Source organism: Fulmarus glacialis, unplaced genomic scaffold (assembly GCF_000690835.1).
Source record: "Fulmarus glacialis isolate BGI_N327 unplaced genomic scaffold, ASM69083v1 scaffold4133, whole genome shotgun sequence".
In the NCBI taxonomy this organism is placed as follows: domain Eukaryota; kingdom Metazoa; phylum Chordata; class Aves; order Procellariiformes; family Procellariidae; genus Fulmarus; species Fulmarus glacialis.
Genome location: NW_009202121.1, coordinates 18,771 through 35,243, shown reverse-complemented (window position 1 = coordinate 35,243; position 16,473 = coordinate 18,771). Strand labels below are relative to the sequence as shown.

The 16,473-nt window shown below is 43.1% G+C and overlaps 1 protein-coding gene across 1 annotated transcript in view; it reads left to right on the top strand.

The window, feature by feature from the left end:
• Window positions 1-16,473, top strand: part of LOC104074140 (VPS10 domain-containing receptor SorCS3-like) — a gene marked incomplete at both ends in the record, with an annotated part of 95,989 nt that overhangs the window by 62,607 nt on the left and 16,909 nt on the right. Inside the window, 2 exons of the mRNA XM_009574166.1 lie at window positions 7,500-7,564; window positions 14,402-14,520. Coding sequence (XP_009572461.1) covers window positions 7,500-7,564; window positions 14,402-14,520 — 184 coding nt within the window. The remainder of the gene's footprint in view (window positions 1-7,499; window positions 7,565-14,401; window positions 14,521-16,473) is intronic.

The window sequence follows — 16,473 nt, the reverse complement described above, 5'->3', positions numbered from 1 at the left end:
GGAAAGAGATGAAAGTCACTCAGTATGTCAGTGATCAGTCTTGGAAGAGAAACAAAAACTCTGTGCTTGAGGTTCACAGATCTGCACAAAGCACAGCTGGCTGGAAAATGTCATTTCCCCGATTTATTTATTTTTTCCAAAAAGCTGAAAAACACATACACACCATACCACCCCCAGCCACCCAGCCACCCCCCACCCCCCGCAAACTGTCCTGCTCCTAATTTTTCCATTGGGAAACAAAGATTTTTGGTTAAGTAGAATGAACTATTCCTCTGGAATGGATTCTCCCCCTAACCCTCCCAATAATTTGGCTTACATTTTGATCACCAAAATGACTTTTGTACACAATAATTTCTGCATTTTGGGTTTCCACTTCTCCTATTTTTCTTTTTTTTCCTTTCCTATTCCAAAAAAAGAGGGATGGTGGGAGAAGAAAAGGATGAGAAGGGAGACAAAGCTAAAAATATGTCATCATTTAGTATTTCCAAAACCACTTTTTTATTCTTGTTTCCACAAAGGAATAGAAATTTAGAATATTAAAATAAAATAAAATAGAAGTGTGTCCTGCAAAAAATGCCTCTTCCTTCAGAAGGCGAAATGGAATCAAATCCTTCTGTTTCAAACGTGTCCACTATTAAGTTTGCAGACCTCTAATCCCAGGTAAATCCCCTGTCTCCTCTCTAGAAGTGCCTTCCTCAAAGCATTGCTGTCTGGGCTGGATGCACGTGGGACAGAGAGCTGATGGTATACCGTGCACTGAAGCTTTGAGATGTCTTCAAGACAGTAACATTGATGAGCTGATGCTTCATTACTTCCACCATATCCCGAAGCTGGTGCTGTTAGGACTTGGCAAAAAAAGGCTTCTTATTCAACTAGGATAAGCCCCCAGGGCTCCTTTTATATATCCTGGATCGGCTATACCCTAATGAGTCAGGAGAGCAGCAAGCTGCATGGGAGTAGCTTATTTAGTTCATAAGTAAGCAGCAGGACTGTGACTGCACCTGGGAGCACACCCGCTATGAGTGCTGGCTTGACGTAGCTGACAGATCTGCTCCCTGCATGAGTCTCAGTCCCCATGAGAAGTTATTTCAGGCTGGGAAATTAAGATGCCACCTCCAGCACATGCCCTGCCTGTGCTGCTGGCCTTTTCAAACCTTGGCAGGGTTGTAATTAAGGATCTTCACCCTTCTACCCACACAATTGTTTGAGTTTATTTCACAAAAATTTGGTTGTGTTTATTGGGGTTTATAGTATAGATTGGGGAAGAAATGCCAGAGGACTTTAAAGGACTAAGACCTATTAACTGGATGAGAACTAGACACAGAATTATTTGTACTTCCTTAGTTTTTGGTATTAGCATACAGGGAGAAGAAAAAAGCGTGAATCAGCAGCAGCTTTGTTCTGTTGCTAAATACCCTTTAAAGGTATTCTCAAGTTCAGTGGCATTTCTTTCCCACTGCAATTAATTTCTGTGATATAAAGAGTCACCTTCTTTTAGGTACTGGGAAGAGGAAAAAAGGTTTCTGTGTGCAGTAGAGCCTACTATCTTGTGTGGATTCTCTAGTGATTGGTGACATGGTTGAATCTAAATGTCAGCTTTTCCTTCAAGGAAAGGATTGATTTGGACCTCTTTCCTCTTCCTGGCCTGCTGTATCCATGAAACAACTGTGTGTAGCAACTTTGTAGTTCTGGGACCTGAAATCCACTCAGTTACAGGTAATTCATTTAGACATTCAGCAGGTAGTGGGGATGAGATGCAGGTAGGCAGATGCATGTATGCACATATGGAAACACATGCAGAGGCTGTGAACACCTTAAGTTTTGTTTCCATTGAGATACCAAGCAGAACACCTTCTTGTTCATTGGGACCTTTTTAAAAAGGATTGGGTCTCCTGAAAAGAAATTAGTTGAGAATAAACACTTGGCAGTTTTTTTGCCTTATCTTGCAAGCTAAGTCTCAAAACAATTACTTCTGCCAATGTCCAGATTTGTAGCATCACGGAAATTAACACTGGAAAAAGACGTAGAAAGCTCCAGGGACCCGGCTAAGACATTTTCTTACAGTATCTTCCTGCCCAGCTTTTTCTCCAAGCTTCATTTGAAATATGCTGTGCAAGGAGGTTTTGTCCACAACTCTTCACATCCTCATCACATCCTACCCCGTCCAGCAACGCCTCCCCCTTTACAGCCACAGAGAATGGTACTGTATTTATGTGTTTAATAAATACATTCTTTCCCCCAACAGTTCAACATTTGTATCTGTTCTTAACTAGGATAGTTTATGGCGTGTTCTCGGCCTGGGGTATATGCAGCTCGTGTGCACATTGGCTGTTACGAGTGCAGAGTTAATTGCTGATGGATCTAGTTTTAGACTTGACTGCAGTAAATAACAAATGAAAACACAGAATCCCCTTGACCATCTGAAGGTAACTGCAGTTATTGATACCCAGGCAAATGAGATGCCATATCAGATGGAGAAGGTAGCCTTTTGGCTGTTGGCCAATGTTGGAAAGGTATGTATAATTTAGCAACAGCGCTATGTGAAAAGATCCAGATCAGTTGAGCAGGAATAGTACGGATCAGTTTCTGCTCCCGTCCGCCCATATAGACATGGCCTTTTTGTTGCTTGAATGAGTTATTCCCATATGCTGCTTGCCGGGTACCACACAGAAGTGTTTACTCACTTCTGGGGCAGGATACAATCAAAATTGCAGCAGACTAGTTGGCAACATCCACTAATTTGACTGCAGTTGCCTGCAGCAAGAGGATGTGTTTTTCCCCCTTTACATATTATTGCACAATATATGTGCCTTGTTCTTTCCCATTTCTAGCCCTTATCTACTGCACAACATCCTGCTAAGTAGTCTCCATCTGTTTCCTCCGTTTCTTTACATGAGCAGTGACAATTGCCTTCAGTTTGACATCCCAACCTGCAAAAATGAGTTTCAAAGTTGGCATCTTGGGAAAGCCTCAATCCGTTGCAAAAGTCTTGATTTTGTTTTGCAAAGCCAGAGCTGCTGAATGCCATCTCGACTGGTCAGAAACCCTGGCAAAAATCTCAACCCAGCAGATTCCAGACCAAGTTTGACCTGATTTTTTACCTTGTTGTAAATCCTCGACACCCATGTTGCTGATGTCCAGTGATACCCACCCCCACCCACAAGCTGATGAGTCTAGGAGATGGAGGAATAGAGCATCTCCTATTCTCTATTGATGGTTTAGGGAGCAAGGATCAACAGCAGGCCATCTGAATTGCTCAGCATTCTTGATCTAAGATGCCAGAGTAGCTAAATCTCAATGCTGTCTTTCATTTTAAAATGCCTGATGTCTGGAAAATGGGTAGAAAAACATGCAAAAATGGTTTATTCCATGGAAAGACAGTAGAGTTGGTAGAAACAATAAGCTGAGGTGTGCAGCAGGCAGGTAACCTGGAGAGTCTGTGTATTCCTTTTTTCCTTTCTTTGCATATGCTAGCATGTTTCATTTTGAATTATATACTGTCTTATATAGAGACATTTCAGGAATAGCTACTTACAATGCAGAATATTGTGTTTTCCTTGCCCTTCTTGCTTGCTCTCCCTCCTGGTCAGAGATGAAATATCAGCAGAGTGGCCTAATAAATGTGCATCCATGCACAACGATCTTCCCTCAAGATAGAGATAAGGATCTTGCCAGGGTCCTATCCATCCTTCAGCTTTCAAGGACACACAATCCTCTTCTTTCCTCCCTTCTTTTCAGATCTTGTGAAAACCAAGAGCTACTATGAGAACAAAAAAGAAAAGCAGCAGCAGAAGATAGAGAAAAAGTAACCATTGCTTCCTTCCTAACGGGATTCAGAGGTAGTTTGAATTCCTAATTGTCCAATGATCCTGCACCAGCTGCAATACTGCTGCAGGCTCTACTGCTTTTGCAGCAGTCAGGGAACGTGTCAGCAGGTTGGAAAAAAATGACTTTTCGTGTCACTTCTGCCTGCATCCTCTCAGCATTTTCTAATCCGAGTGATGATAAATGAATACGGATGGTGGAGGATGTTGATTTAGCATGGTTTCTCACAGTGAGAGTGCCCTTTTTCCTCCCCACGGCCATCCAAGGCAGCAGCACGCACGGGTGCATTTTGTGGATCTTGGTTTAGTTTTTGCTGTCTGGAGTTTGTGCACATACAAAACACAGAGCTGAGCTGTGCATGGAGCCTGAGGTGTGACCATGTGGCAGGAAAACTGTTTTCAAGCTGAGCTTAGGCTTCTGAGTGTTGTTAAATACTCTTGCCTTTGTAAGCCTCTGAAATAGAGCTGTTTGTCAGCCAGAGAGCCATGAAATCCCTTCCCAGCCGCCCCACTCTGTGGACTCCACTTCGCTTTAGAAAACATGCAAAGGAAATGGTAAGTCAGGGGATGCTGACACCTCTCCTCATCATACTTTAGTTGCTCAAATAGTTTTGAGCAGTGCATCCTCCAAATGTTCTTCAGAGAGATAACGTATGAGAAAATATAAGGCTGTGAAGGTGTCTCTTCTTGTTTTGTGGCTGCTCTTGTATTGCCAGACCTGAGAGGTTGTTGTAGTGAGTTCTCAAGACCGGAGAAATTACTGCATGGGGTAAAGGAATAGCTTTACAGTCGTGTGTGCATTGTTGCAGCTGTGCTCCCGGACCTGCATTCACATCTTGCTCTTTCCACTGCCTAACTTTTTTGCATTCTTCATGTAAAGCTTCTCAAGACAAATGATGAGAGACCATTTACTGAAAATACCCATATTTAGGAGTCAGAGCACAGCAAAGCAAAGCTGTGTTCTTTGCCAGTGGGAACAGACGTGAGTTGAGGCATGAAGAAACAGCATTGATTGGGGATTTGTTTTGCAATCAGAGTCTTTGATATAACAGAGCGACTTGGCTTGGGAGAAGGAAGGATGACCGATGCATTACTTTACAGGCTTGTTATCTGCCTGCAGATAACAGGAGCTTGTCTTTCTTTTGGGTTGCAGGAGATTGCGTTGTGAGCTTTTCCACTTGAAGTATGGTATTCGGTGAGCAGACGAGTACTAGGCGGTGCTGTATGCTGGTCCTTTTTTCATCGTAGTAGTTGTTCTGAAAAGAACCATCAGGCTTATCAAAACTAATTAAGGAAGCAAGTAGATGATACTGGGAAGGAAATTCAAGCAGAATGACATGTTTCAGGAGGCTCCTGTCATCCCTGGTGCTCACGTAATAGGCATTATAAGTGGAGTCGATCCACAGAGCTTGTGTATGCAAACACATAGTGAGTATTTTGGATTTTGTTTGGAAATGCTTAGGTTTTTCGAATTACAGTCCCTCTTAAAATGGATATTGTTGTGGCAAGCCTTATACTGATGTTTCTTATTACCTGGGCCAGGAGTAGGTTTGCCCCGTTGCTGCGGGGGGGCACAGTGCCCCCTCCATCTGGAGGGGAGGGACCCAGGAGGTGTCGTGGGGAGCAGGTGAGGCAGCCTGGCATTGTCGTGTCTGGACACAGAAAACAGCTCTGGGTGAAAGGCTGGTGTCTGGCTTCCAGAAGGAAGCCTGGCGAGTGCAGCCTCCAGGGTGAAGGCTGGATTTAAGTAGGAAGCCTGTTGGGAAGGGCCGTGGGGCAGGTCCCTAATGTGTTCCCGGTCTGAACTAAAAGTGCTGAAATTACCACTCCTTTTGATAAAGTTGTGATGGATAGATATGTTGGTAAGCACATACCTCTGTCCCTATTGGCATGTCATAGGCGAGGGTCATGATTGCTGAACAGCTGAAATTATAGCATTTAGGGCTACTTATGGGAAAAAGGCAGAAAACTTCTGCTGTGGACTAGAAAGATGTGTGCTCTTTCTATATATTGGGAAATAACATTGCTGCACACCATAATGTTTTTCACTGACAGTTTAAGGAATTTCTATTTGTCCTACGTCACTGTTAACTGTGTCCAGATATTCGGAAGATTTGACCCTGATAATTACCTGGTCACAGGGACTCAGGCCCATTCTGGCATCCTTACCGATAACAAACAGCGCTTTCTTCCTTGTGGGATCACCCTGCAACTGATGGTAGCGATTAAGGAGCAGACTATTTCTCACTAGGAGTAGAATGATGAAAGCTCTGCCTGTGCAGCTTTGTTTTGTTGTGTTGGCTTTTTTTGGCCACAATTCACAATGTGTTGTGAATGGACTCGCTATTGATGCGGTGCTCTAGTTAACAAGCAGTGCCAGTTTCAGTTACCTACACAGTGGGTCATAATGTAGTTGTTTTGGCATTTGCAGCACTGGCTGATCTTAGCTGAACTCCGGCACATTTGTATGTTTGTCATTGCTTCAATTGCTATGTTTTTTTGCGAGATCCACAAAAATGTATCAGAACATCTGTGTTTTGTTTGTTCTTTTTTTCTTCTTCTTTTTTTTTTTTTTTTTTTAAATGTTTTAGCTGTTGATGCCCCAAGGATGAAAGCAGCAAAAGATTGTGATAAAAGCGTTCCAGAATATTAGGGAATTGTGAATGTTGGCTGGCTCGGAGGGAATCTATTATTTACAATCTACTATATCAAATTCAGCTTCCACCAAATTAGAAACTGATTTTTGTCGTTGTCCCTTTTTAATCTAACCCTTTGGTTAACTCAGGAGAAGCAGCTCCATAAATCACGTGGACAACTATGGATTTTCTTTTTTTCCCCCTGCCAGCCATTGCTAGGACTAAATGTTCATCTCCCAGTGATTCTTATCACCTAGGACACTAATAATGACATTTCTGTTCTGGGCTTGACTTTCCCTCTGCCAGGAGGAAAACTATCTTTGTAATGTGCCTTGCAAAATATTTTTAGGGAATAAAATAACAATGCACAGGAAGATTTGACTTGGGTTTCAACTAGAGAGGTTAAACAAACTCATCGTGCCTTGTTTCATGATTATCAAGGACCATGGCATGGGACCATAGGGTGAATAATGAATACTTTCTCACATTTTTTTTATCAGAACTTCACCATGCATATGTGCATCATTGTTTTTCTTATGAAGATGGGGAAACTGAGTTAAACAATAGCAAGATTGCCCAGCAAACGAGGGGCAGATCAGGAAACTCAGTCTCTCATGTCACTATTCAGCCAAGTAAAACCCCGTTTTAATTTGCTGTCTATAAACATGAGGCTGCTGTGCCCTCATCTTTCCTTCAGCATTAAAACAGAGCTCTGGTTTTACTGGATCTTGGAACCAGCTCGCTTTGCCGCCGCGGGAACGATCATTGTAGTCTTGATCTTGTAGACAAGGGATAGGCAGGTTCACCCACCAGCGCCTGGGAAGATGTCCGTCTTAAAGGTTAGTATATGGCCCCTGGGAGTGGGCTGTGTAGAAACACAAAGGACACAAGTTGGTAGGAGGTAGGGACTTACATGCCAGGTGTCACGAGGTAGACTTGAACTGGTTTGCTTTCCTTCACGCTCTCTCTGTCCGACTGTAGCTTTTTATCTAACTGGCTGCCTTGTCTCTCTCCCTCTCTCTCTCTCTCTCTCCCCCAGGTCGGTGACTGGTTTGGATAAAGAACCTGACCTTGTGCACATGGAAGCCCGTACAGCTGATGGACGTGAGTGCCTGCAGTCAACGCTGAAGTGGACTTTGAGTCAAGGATAGAGTGGGAATGGAAATTCACGTTACTCATTTTGTCTCCCCATTTACATTTTAATTGATAGGAAAGATGGGGATCATGGGGTTTGATGAGAGGCATAGTCTTATCCTTAGCCCCTGGGGGGAAATTCAGAGGCTGCAGGGCTTTTGTCTGTGTAGAGGCTGGGCAGAAACACAATCTGTTGGGCTAAGGAGCTGCCTATTCTGTTTCCTATTTAGCTGTTTCAGTATCATGAATTTTACATGAATCATAAAGAGCTGGGCTACCAGCACTGTGCAGTACAGCCTCTGTGCATTTCCAGGGGTGTTCAGAACAGCTAAGTTGTACTTGGGAATTTGAGAAATCGCCTACAGTCAGAGTTCTTCTCTGGCCAGAATGTCGCTATGCCCCGGGTACCCTTTGTCTCATAGTGAAAGGATTTTTCAGTTTTGCTTATGATGTATGAATAGGTGCTCCATACCAAAACATTACAGGCCTTGAAAAGGTGCCTTGATCTGAAGTAAGAAAGAAAAAAAAAAAAAATTCTTAACCCTTCACTGAAATGAATCTAGCCACATTTGCAGTAGAATGGATTCCTATGTAATTAACCTCCAGCGAAGAAGACAATATTAGAAGTAAGTTGACTTTTTCCACCACTCTCTCCAAACTGTTTTAGGTATTTCACACAGGAACTACAGCATGGTCATGCATCTGCTCCTGGGGTGGAACCAGGTTTACCCCAGCTCAATGCTACACAGCGTGGGACATGTGTCCCTTTTACACTACAGGGACAGCGTAGAAAGCAGGATAGGACTGAGATTGCAGAGGATTTCTGGGAGGAAAAGGTCTCATTTTTGTTGGTTGCAACCTTTTCTCCATTTTAGTCAAGTGCTGCGTAGGCCAGATGCTGTGTGAACAAGCTCCTGTCTATCAGGGTGGCTTCTCTGAGGCTGTGGATCTTCTAAAATCACTCATTGGCCTCCCACTGCTATTTAGTGATGGCAGCTGAATAAATAACCAGGCAGTGAAAGCTCAGGGGTGACAGCTGTTTGTTGAATATGTGGAAAAAGCAAAACAGGCCGGCAGGCGGGTGGGCAAGGTAGGGAGGCTTCTTCAGTGCCTTTGCTGCTGTGTGTGCTGTTGCAGGGATGCTGGGAGAAGTGGCCAAAAGCAAGTAAAAAACCCAAGCAAGTAAGCAAACAAACTGCTGACGGAGTCTGTTTTCAAACGAAGTTTAAACTTGCTCACCCAGCTATTTGAATATTGGATGTGTCAAGGATGTAGATGCTTCGTTTGAAAGATGTCTCCCCAGTTTGCAGACAACTGTCTTCCTTCAGGTCTTGTTTGCTCAGGGGTTTGTTCTTGTCTAATGTATAAATTCAGCATTTTGAAATTGGCAGTTGATGGTATTGAGGGTTTCACTGAAAGTCAGACTTAAACCAGGAGTGTCAGCAAAACAGGCCCATCGCAAGCCATCACCCCAGCAGACAGCAGGCACAGGCGAGACCTGGTGGGCTGTGCTGGCCCTGCTGGCATGTCCCGCTGAGGGACAGCACCAAAATGACTCCTCTCCCAGCCAAGCACAGCAAAAAGAACTGCGTTGCTCCAATTAGAGTTTTTAAGGCTTAAAACGATATTAGTTTGTGTTACAAAACATTGACTGCCTCAAAGCTATAGCCTCACCTGGTGTGAAATGGTACAGCTCTGTATACTTAGGAATGGGAGGTTGAACTTTTCTCCTAGCTGGCTCTGTAGCCAAAGTGGGCCTTCATGCTCTAAGTGAAATGGCTGAGGCAGTTACACCTGCTGGAAAATGGGTCCCTGCAGTTATTTCCTCTTGACAGAAAGTTTCTGATGAAAGTTTTCCTTAGTAGTGGGGAGAAAGAAGGGGAGGCTTTTTTAATGCCTCTTAGCTCAGCCTGGTGGCTCCGTCACTTATTTGATGCATTAACAGACATAGATTTGAGTATTCCCATTGCTCAGTTCAATTCAGGGACAAGAATCCCTGCCTTCAGTGTCCCTGGCCACTTGAAAAATACATGATTCTTCTAGAGGGGGCATTTGTCTTTCCCCTTCTTCTGTTTTCCTCCATGTTTTTTATTTAAAAAAAAAGAACAAACAATGGCGGGGGGGAGTGAAGTGGTAATTAGGATTAGACTTCTGAACTTGACGATTTTTTTTCTTTTTTTTTTTTTTAGCAGTAATGGGACTCAAGAACCTATCTAACACTGATTCAGACACTGGAGCATAAAATATGCTCTGTGTCTGGGAACAGGTGGTGGGGCATGTTAGAGTCTCATTCATCCATAAATGAGTCAGGGCTATCAACAAGCTCATGGAACAGGGAGGTGGAAGTCCTGTTCACCGCTCTGGTGTCTGTCCTCCAAGACGTCTTGCCCCATGGTTTTGTCTGTCCAGTCATTATCAATGGTAGGGTCTCTGAAAAGACATCTGCCCCAGTGTCTAGGCTCCTTAAATATTTCCAAGATGTTGCTAATTCTAGTGCCCAGCTGATCTCAAGCTGTTCCTGTCTTTTGTAGCAGATGAAGTTTTTCACATTTTTTCGACATCTTGGCAGAGCTATTGTAGCAGAATAATAATGTAGGCTTGCATTTTTAAATTATAAAAATATGTAGGAGCCTTGGGCACTGTACCTTCTGCCTGGGTGTAATAGGCAGCAGCAAGGACAGGGTTGGATGCAAGGGAACTATTACAAATACACTGACACAAGCACCCACCAGCGCTCCTGGGAAAGATATATTAAACTTTCCGATGTTCAGTGAGATAATCTTCTCCCCACTCACAGATATGATGCAATAAACAGTATTTTAATTAAAGGGAAAAGAGGGAAAAAAACCTGACCAGAAAGATAAAACAGGCTAACTAATTCCTGGGGAGTAATTTACAGTCCTGTCTACATTTCTAGATCCTCTTTTCCTTTGGGGGAAAAATTGTCAAGGCCAGCTAGTTTTTTCCCCCTCCCATGGTAACCTTCACTGACAGTTTATGATTTTAAGTCTTGCCTGGCACCAGGACCTGACTTAAGCTGAGCCAGTCTGCCAATGCAACTTGTTTCCATCAGCTGCCCTTCTCCCCGTTAGCCATGCTGGCCGGCCATGCCTGCTTTTAGCTGGCTTGTTAAATCTGCCAAGGAGGAGCAGGCCCTGCTGTCCTGTGTCTCTGTAAGTCACCGTAACCTGCACATAGGTCTGCCCTTTGCAGCCTTCAGCACAGTGACAGGTTTGACTATTTCAGCGTCTCCCTTCAGGCACCCACATCTTTGGGTGTTACCCACCAGAGGGAGCCTCTCGTGCTTCCTGCCAAAGCTGTCGTGACTGGCGGGCAAAGAAGAGACTTAGTAGTTTGGCTTATTTCACCAGTTTATCACTGCAAATTTCAAGAAATTGCTTCAGTTTTATCACTTCTAAAAAGGGTAAAAATACACTCCAAATTCTCAACATGGGAGACTATGTTAATTAGCAATGGGGAGGTGTTTCAAGCTCCTCAACCGGAAAATGGCTGCACATCTGAGAAAGCCATTCTCAAATTCTAAGTGAGATAAGTTCGTGGGAAGGGTTTGTGCGGAGGTATGGATGTTGGGATTTGAGCTGCAGCAAACCCTCCAGACTGCTTGATGTCCATATTGCCTCATTCACAGATGGGCTGAGAAAGTAGCTGGGTGTTGGGTTATGAGCATGAGAAGTTTTTGAGGCTGTCTAGGAAATAGGGAGCTCTTCTCAACTCCTTTTACAGTGGAACATAATAAAAAGAACCCAAGAGCACCAAAACCCCAAACCTCCTAATTCTGGTGTTGCATGGGATGATATATAAATCGGAAATAATCCCTAGATGGAAGCAAACCTCCCTTAAGGCATGCATCTCCCAGTGAAAGGTAAGCAAAGCTTTAAAGGCATAGCTTGGACACATGCCACCTGCCCCTCTGGGTGGCCATCCTTTTTCTTTGTGGATGTTCAAAACAGGGTTGAAAATTTAACTCCCTTCAGAGAAGAGGGAGATAACAGCTTGGAAGTTAGGATGCCCCATTCTCTCTTAATTGACATTTTTGTTGAGGGGCCCTGTGCTTTCCACATAGGGGATGATGTGCTCTGCAAATGGGACCGTAGCTCATGAAGGGATCATATCCTTCAAGAAGCTTGAGCACGGACTTGGAGTTGTTTCTTGCTTCCAGTCACACACAAATGTGAACTGCGTGCTGTCATATTTTCACCTAATTTTTTAACATATTTTAAAGGGAATTATTTTTCATTTTTTGTGGGGCAGCAGGAAGCAAGGCAAGACTTGAACTTATTTTTGTGTCCAAAGGCAGACAGGTTTGAAGATAATTTTTTTACGTCTGTGTTTTCTTTTATAGGCTTTGTGTTGTAAAATATATGAAAACAAATAAACAAAAGACTAAATAGAAAATGGGTAGTGAGCCACCCCCATTTCCCACCACCAACTTCCCGTGAATATTAATCAGGTGCCATTCTTTGAGTATATTTGATTGCTGGCGTAACACACTCAAAATGACACATTTCCCAATAGGCAGGAAGCTAGTTGTCGTGTCAATGCTTGTGATTTATTTGCATTTATTTGTGACAGGTTTTTATTCCTCTTCCCATTCTGTCACTCAGCAGCAGCAAATTATCCCCTTTTTGGAGGGATAAGAATATCCACGCGACTGTGTGGGAGAATGTACTGGAGGGAATGAGCTTCTAAAACTACGGCTCCTGACCTCTCCTCCTTGTTCTGCCTAATTTTAGTGCTACCTCAAAGAACAAGTCAAGGCTGTTGTGCTCTTTGGGTAGCATGGCAGTATATAAGACCATCTTGTTTTCTGAGAAGTTGCTTTTATCCGCTGCAAAGATGTCATAGATTTAATGTTGAGGAGGTAAATAGCAGCTCTGGACCAAGTGTGTATGTGTCAGTTGATGAAGAATCTTAATTTATCCCAGCTGAGAGTCTGACTTCTCTGCTGCTGCTGCTATTTTACACTGGGAGAAAGCACAACTCTGATACTCCAGTTATTTGGCACTGTCTCTGGGTCAGATATTTTTCACCATACAGTTTAATTACCTCCAGATACTCTGAGCTGGCATCAGCAACAGTTTCTGCTGCTTTAGCATCATCTGTGGGACTAGTTTTCATTGCTTTGCCAGACCTATGCAACTGTTCTGAATCAGCCATGTAGCCCTTATTAACCTGGAATTCCCAGTGCCTCAACCAGAGCCACGTCTGCAGCCTTTAAATGTGGACCTTCAGTCATGTGACTCATCATGAGCCTTTATTAGATTAAAGCTTGGTTGTAGTTTGTGACTTTTTTTAGACAATATCTTTTTAAAAATTATTATTCTTGTTATCAATGCCTCTGTTGTGCATTCTTCTTGCATTCTTAAGAGTCTGTTGGTGGGATAAGGCTATGGAAGGGAAAACTGCCAGTTTGTGAATTTTGTCTTTGAGTCTGGGAAGGCAGTTAGCTGAGTGTCAGAGGATTTCAGTCATGCCTCCCAGTGCTTTCCACTGAACCACATTTTGCTGTCACTGGAAAGACACAGACTAAGGACAATAGCAAGTTTTATGGGATGGAGAATCCTGTAAGCAGCTTTGCTAGGCTAGTTACTGTCCTTTTAAACTTCCCTTTCATCCTTTTGGGCTCAGTTTGACAAGATCCTTGTCAAAAGGTGCAGTTGTGAGCCAAAATCACTGCACTAGGCTCACCCCAGCCCTCATAAACTCACTGTTTTCTTCCTTCATGGTCTGTCCTCACCCTTTGTAGAAAAGCGAACAAATGCGTGAATCTAAGAAGCCTGTAGAAGTGCCACAGTGTAAAAGACGTGACCCTTTTATCACTGCAGCCATCATCTTAGTTTTATTTTAATTTTCTCCCTAATTTGCAGTTTTCAGAAGAGCAGTTGAAATGCAGAGATGGCATATTTAGATTACATACATCCAGAGACACAGTGCCTTGATTGTTCTGTTTCGTGAGATCCTTTCTTAGCCTGAGTGAAATAATGCTTAATCCCCTATAACCCCTGCCAACTTGCTGGCAGTGAGCATGTCTCTTCTTGCCACTCCGAGCAACTTTCTGTATTTCTGCCTTTGCCTTATGTCTTCTTCATGTTCTCTCAAGCAATGTCAAGGACTGACAAGGCATCCCATTAGTGTGATGGTCTTCTCATCTTCTCTCTAGACAGAAGCATTTGATGCCTCTTGCAGTGCATGTAACTACTGTTGGGACTCTTCAGCTAGTCATGCTATTTCATACCTAGCCTATATTGGCTATAAAGACTTAATTTTGGGAGATGCTTGTCATTTTCACCACAAAATAAGTTGAACTTAATAGTGCTGGTTTGGACTTTTTTTCTTCATTGTGTGTTGCTACCACAACTAAAACCAGTCCTCAAGGCTAGGGTATTTCAGGGGGAGGATGGGGATATAATTCCCAGCAGGGCAGTGGAATTGATAAATTCTACCTGGGTGGCTTTTGAAATCCTCTTCTGCTCCATATGGTCTCATCATCAGTTTTCTGATGCATTTATGATTTGTACCCTCCACTTATGGTTTGAACTCCAATCTGTTGAGGGATGTCTGCACAATGGGGAAGGGAACGTTGAGTGTGGAAGCGTGATGAATTTCTTACTCCAGAGAGCAGTTAGAATTTTAAAGGCTGGAGGTAGATCATGCAATAACGTGTAACTAGTTGGAGATGAGGTTAAGACTTCCCTTCAGAGACCTTCTTTCAAACTGCTAATGACATTTTTAAACAGCAGGCTCTTGCCTGAGCATTTCTCACATGTACATACTCTCCCATTACAGACACCCACTATTTGACCTGTCGGATCCAGGAGTGCTCAGAGACCAAAAGGAGTGGGCCATTTTCGCGCTCCATTGACATCAGCTCCCTTGTTGTTCAGGATGAATATATCTTCATCCAGGTACGTTGACTTGATATGAATGTGACACGAATTCTGCCTGCGCGAGGTATTTGTTCTGTGCAAGAGAGGAGGCATATTCTTAGGACAAGTGTATGCGACCGCAAGTTGTAAGAGCTGGGAGTCTATATCTGCCTGCTATAGATTGGCAATGCGGTCTAGGATAAAACGGTTGATCTCTCTGCTCATCACTTGTCTCATAGTGAATCTGATATATTTTGAAAGTTCATTCATCAATAGTCATAAGGGTCCATGAGTTTCACACAAGTTCTAACTTGCTGTTGTTGCGGCTACTTGGAAAATACAAAGAAGCTAGTGATGAACTGGAGAGAACAGAGAAGAACAAAGGAAAGGTGTGAGTGATCATTTTAACAAGTGCAAAGGTTTATGCTGATTTGACAGTCAAGTAATGCTAAAGGAGCAAACAAAGATTTGCAGTAGGAGGTAAAATGGCAGAGCGATTGGAAAAAGATGTTACAGTGCAACTTCAAAGTGGAAGATGGCTGTAAATTTGTCAGCTAGTTGATGATGATTTTGGAGATGGGGAGAAAGTGAAAGAAATTGAATGAGAAACTACTTGTTTTTGAGATTTTCTGAGAATACACGGGCTGGCTGGAACAAGGCCATCTCTCCCCGTTTCATACCTGTGGAAGTGTGAGAATGAGTAGTACGGTATGGAAGAACACTTCCTGAAGATGTGCCATTTGGGTGAAAACTGGGAGCCAGGCTGCAGTGATTCCAGGTCGTAGAAAGCTCAGAAGACAGAGATTACAGACATGGTGATGTTAACTGCTTGTCACCAATGCCGAAGAGGGGGAATGAGATGAGATGAGATGGGGCTTGGATCCAGGTGGAACAGAAGAAACATATGCTTCCTTTTTTGAGTAAGACTGGGTTACGTTAAGCTCCTATTTTACTTTCTTGGGTGAACATTTTTCTTGAATGCATCCAAATTATAAGAAAGTTCTGCTCTGTTTATTGTGAAATTGTCCTTAGGAAAGGCAATTTAAGTGGGAAGGCTGATAATTCTGTGCTGGGATTAGGTGGAAGACTGGATCCATATGACCTTGGAGGATTGCAATGTGGAAACTGCATGTACTTGAGTAACATTGGCAGACTTCTCCTGTGAGTAGGAGAGTCTGCTGCTCTGGAGATGACCGATTGCTATGGGAGCCACAGCTCCCTTCATTTCCCCGTGAAATGCAGCCTGCTACTGCTTCCTTTGGCATCATGGGAAGACCTGCTGCTAGAATATACTGAGAATGTAACTTTTGCAACTTAGTTAAGTCATGATTTGACTGGAGGCAATGGCTTTCCAATCAGTAAATGCTCTACTCTCCAAGGAGTATTTTAGAGAGACGCTTTTAATCTGGTGTTTTATGTCCATGGCTGAGGGTATTGTGGAACATTCTTTATGGCTAGTGTAAGGCCTTACGGACATTTCTCATTCCACAGCTCCCACCTGTGTTAAAACAAGGCTGCTCTGTTTAGACACTTGTGCTCGCAGTGAGGACATCTGCCTGGTATGCGCATTCCTCTGCCTCAAATTAGCACTGAACGGCTCAAACTAATAGCTGTTAATTGCTTCAAGTTAAAAAAAAGTGTGTGTGTGTGTGTATACAAACACATGCATGTTTGTATATATAATACTTCAAATGCTTTGAATATCCTTAGCAATGTTTTATTATAGCTTAATGAGTGTTTGAAGTTAAAATCATATACCCACACTTCTAAGAAATGTTAAATATACATACTGAACATTGCTGCTGCTTTGGGCAGGAGACTCTCCCTTTCACAGGTTGTCTATCACTTTTCCTTTTTTTTTTGCATCACAATTGCAGGATTTCTGACTGTCCAGCAGCCTGTCATAAGTGGCTGCAGAAACTGGGCATGGATTGAATCCATGTAGTACTCGAGTAACACACAGACACTTTGCATTCACAGCACACACCTTTC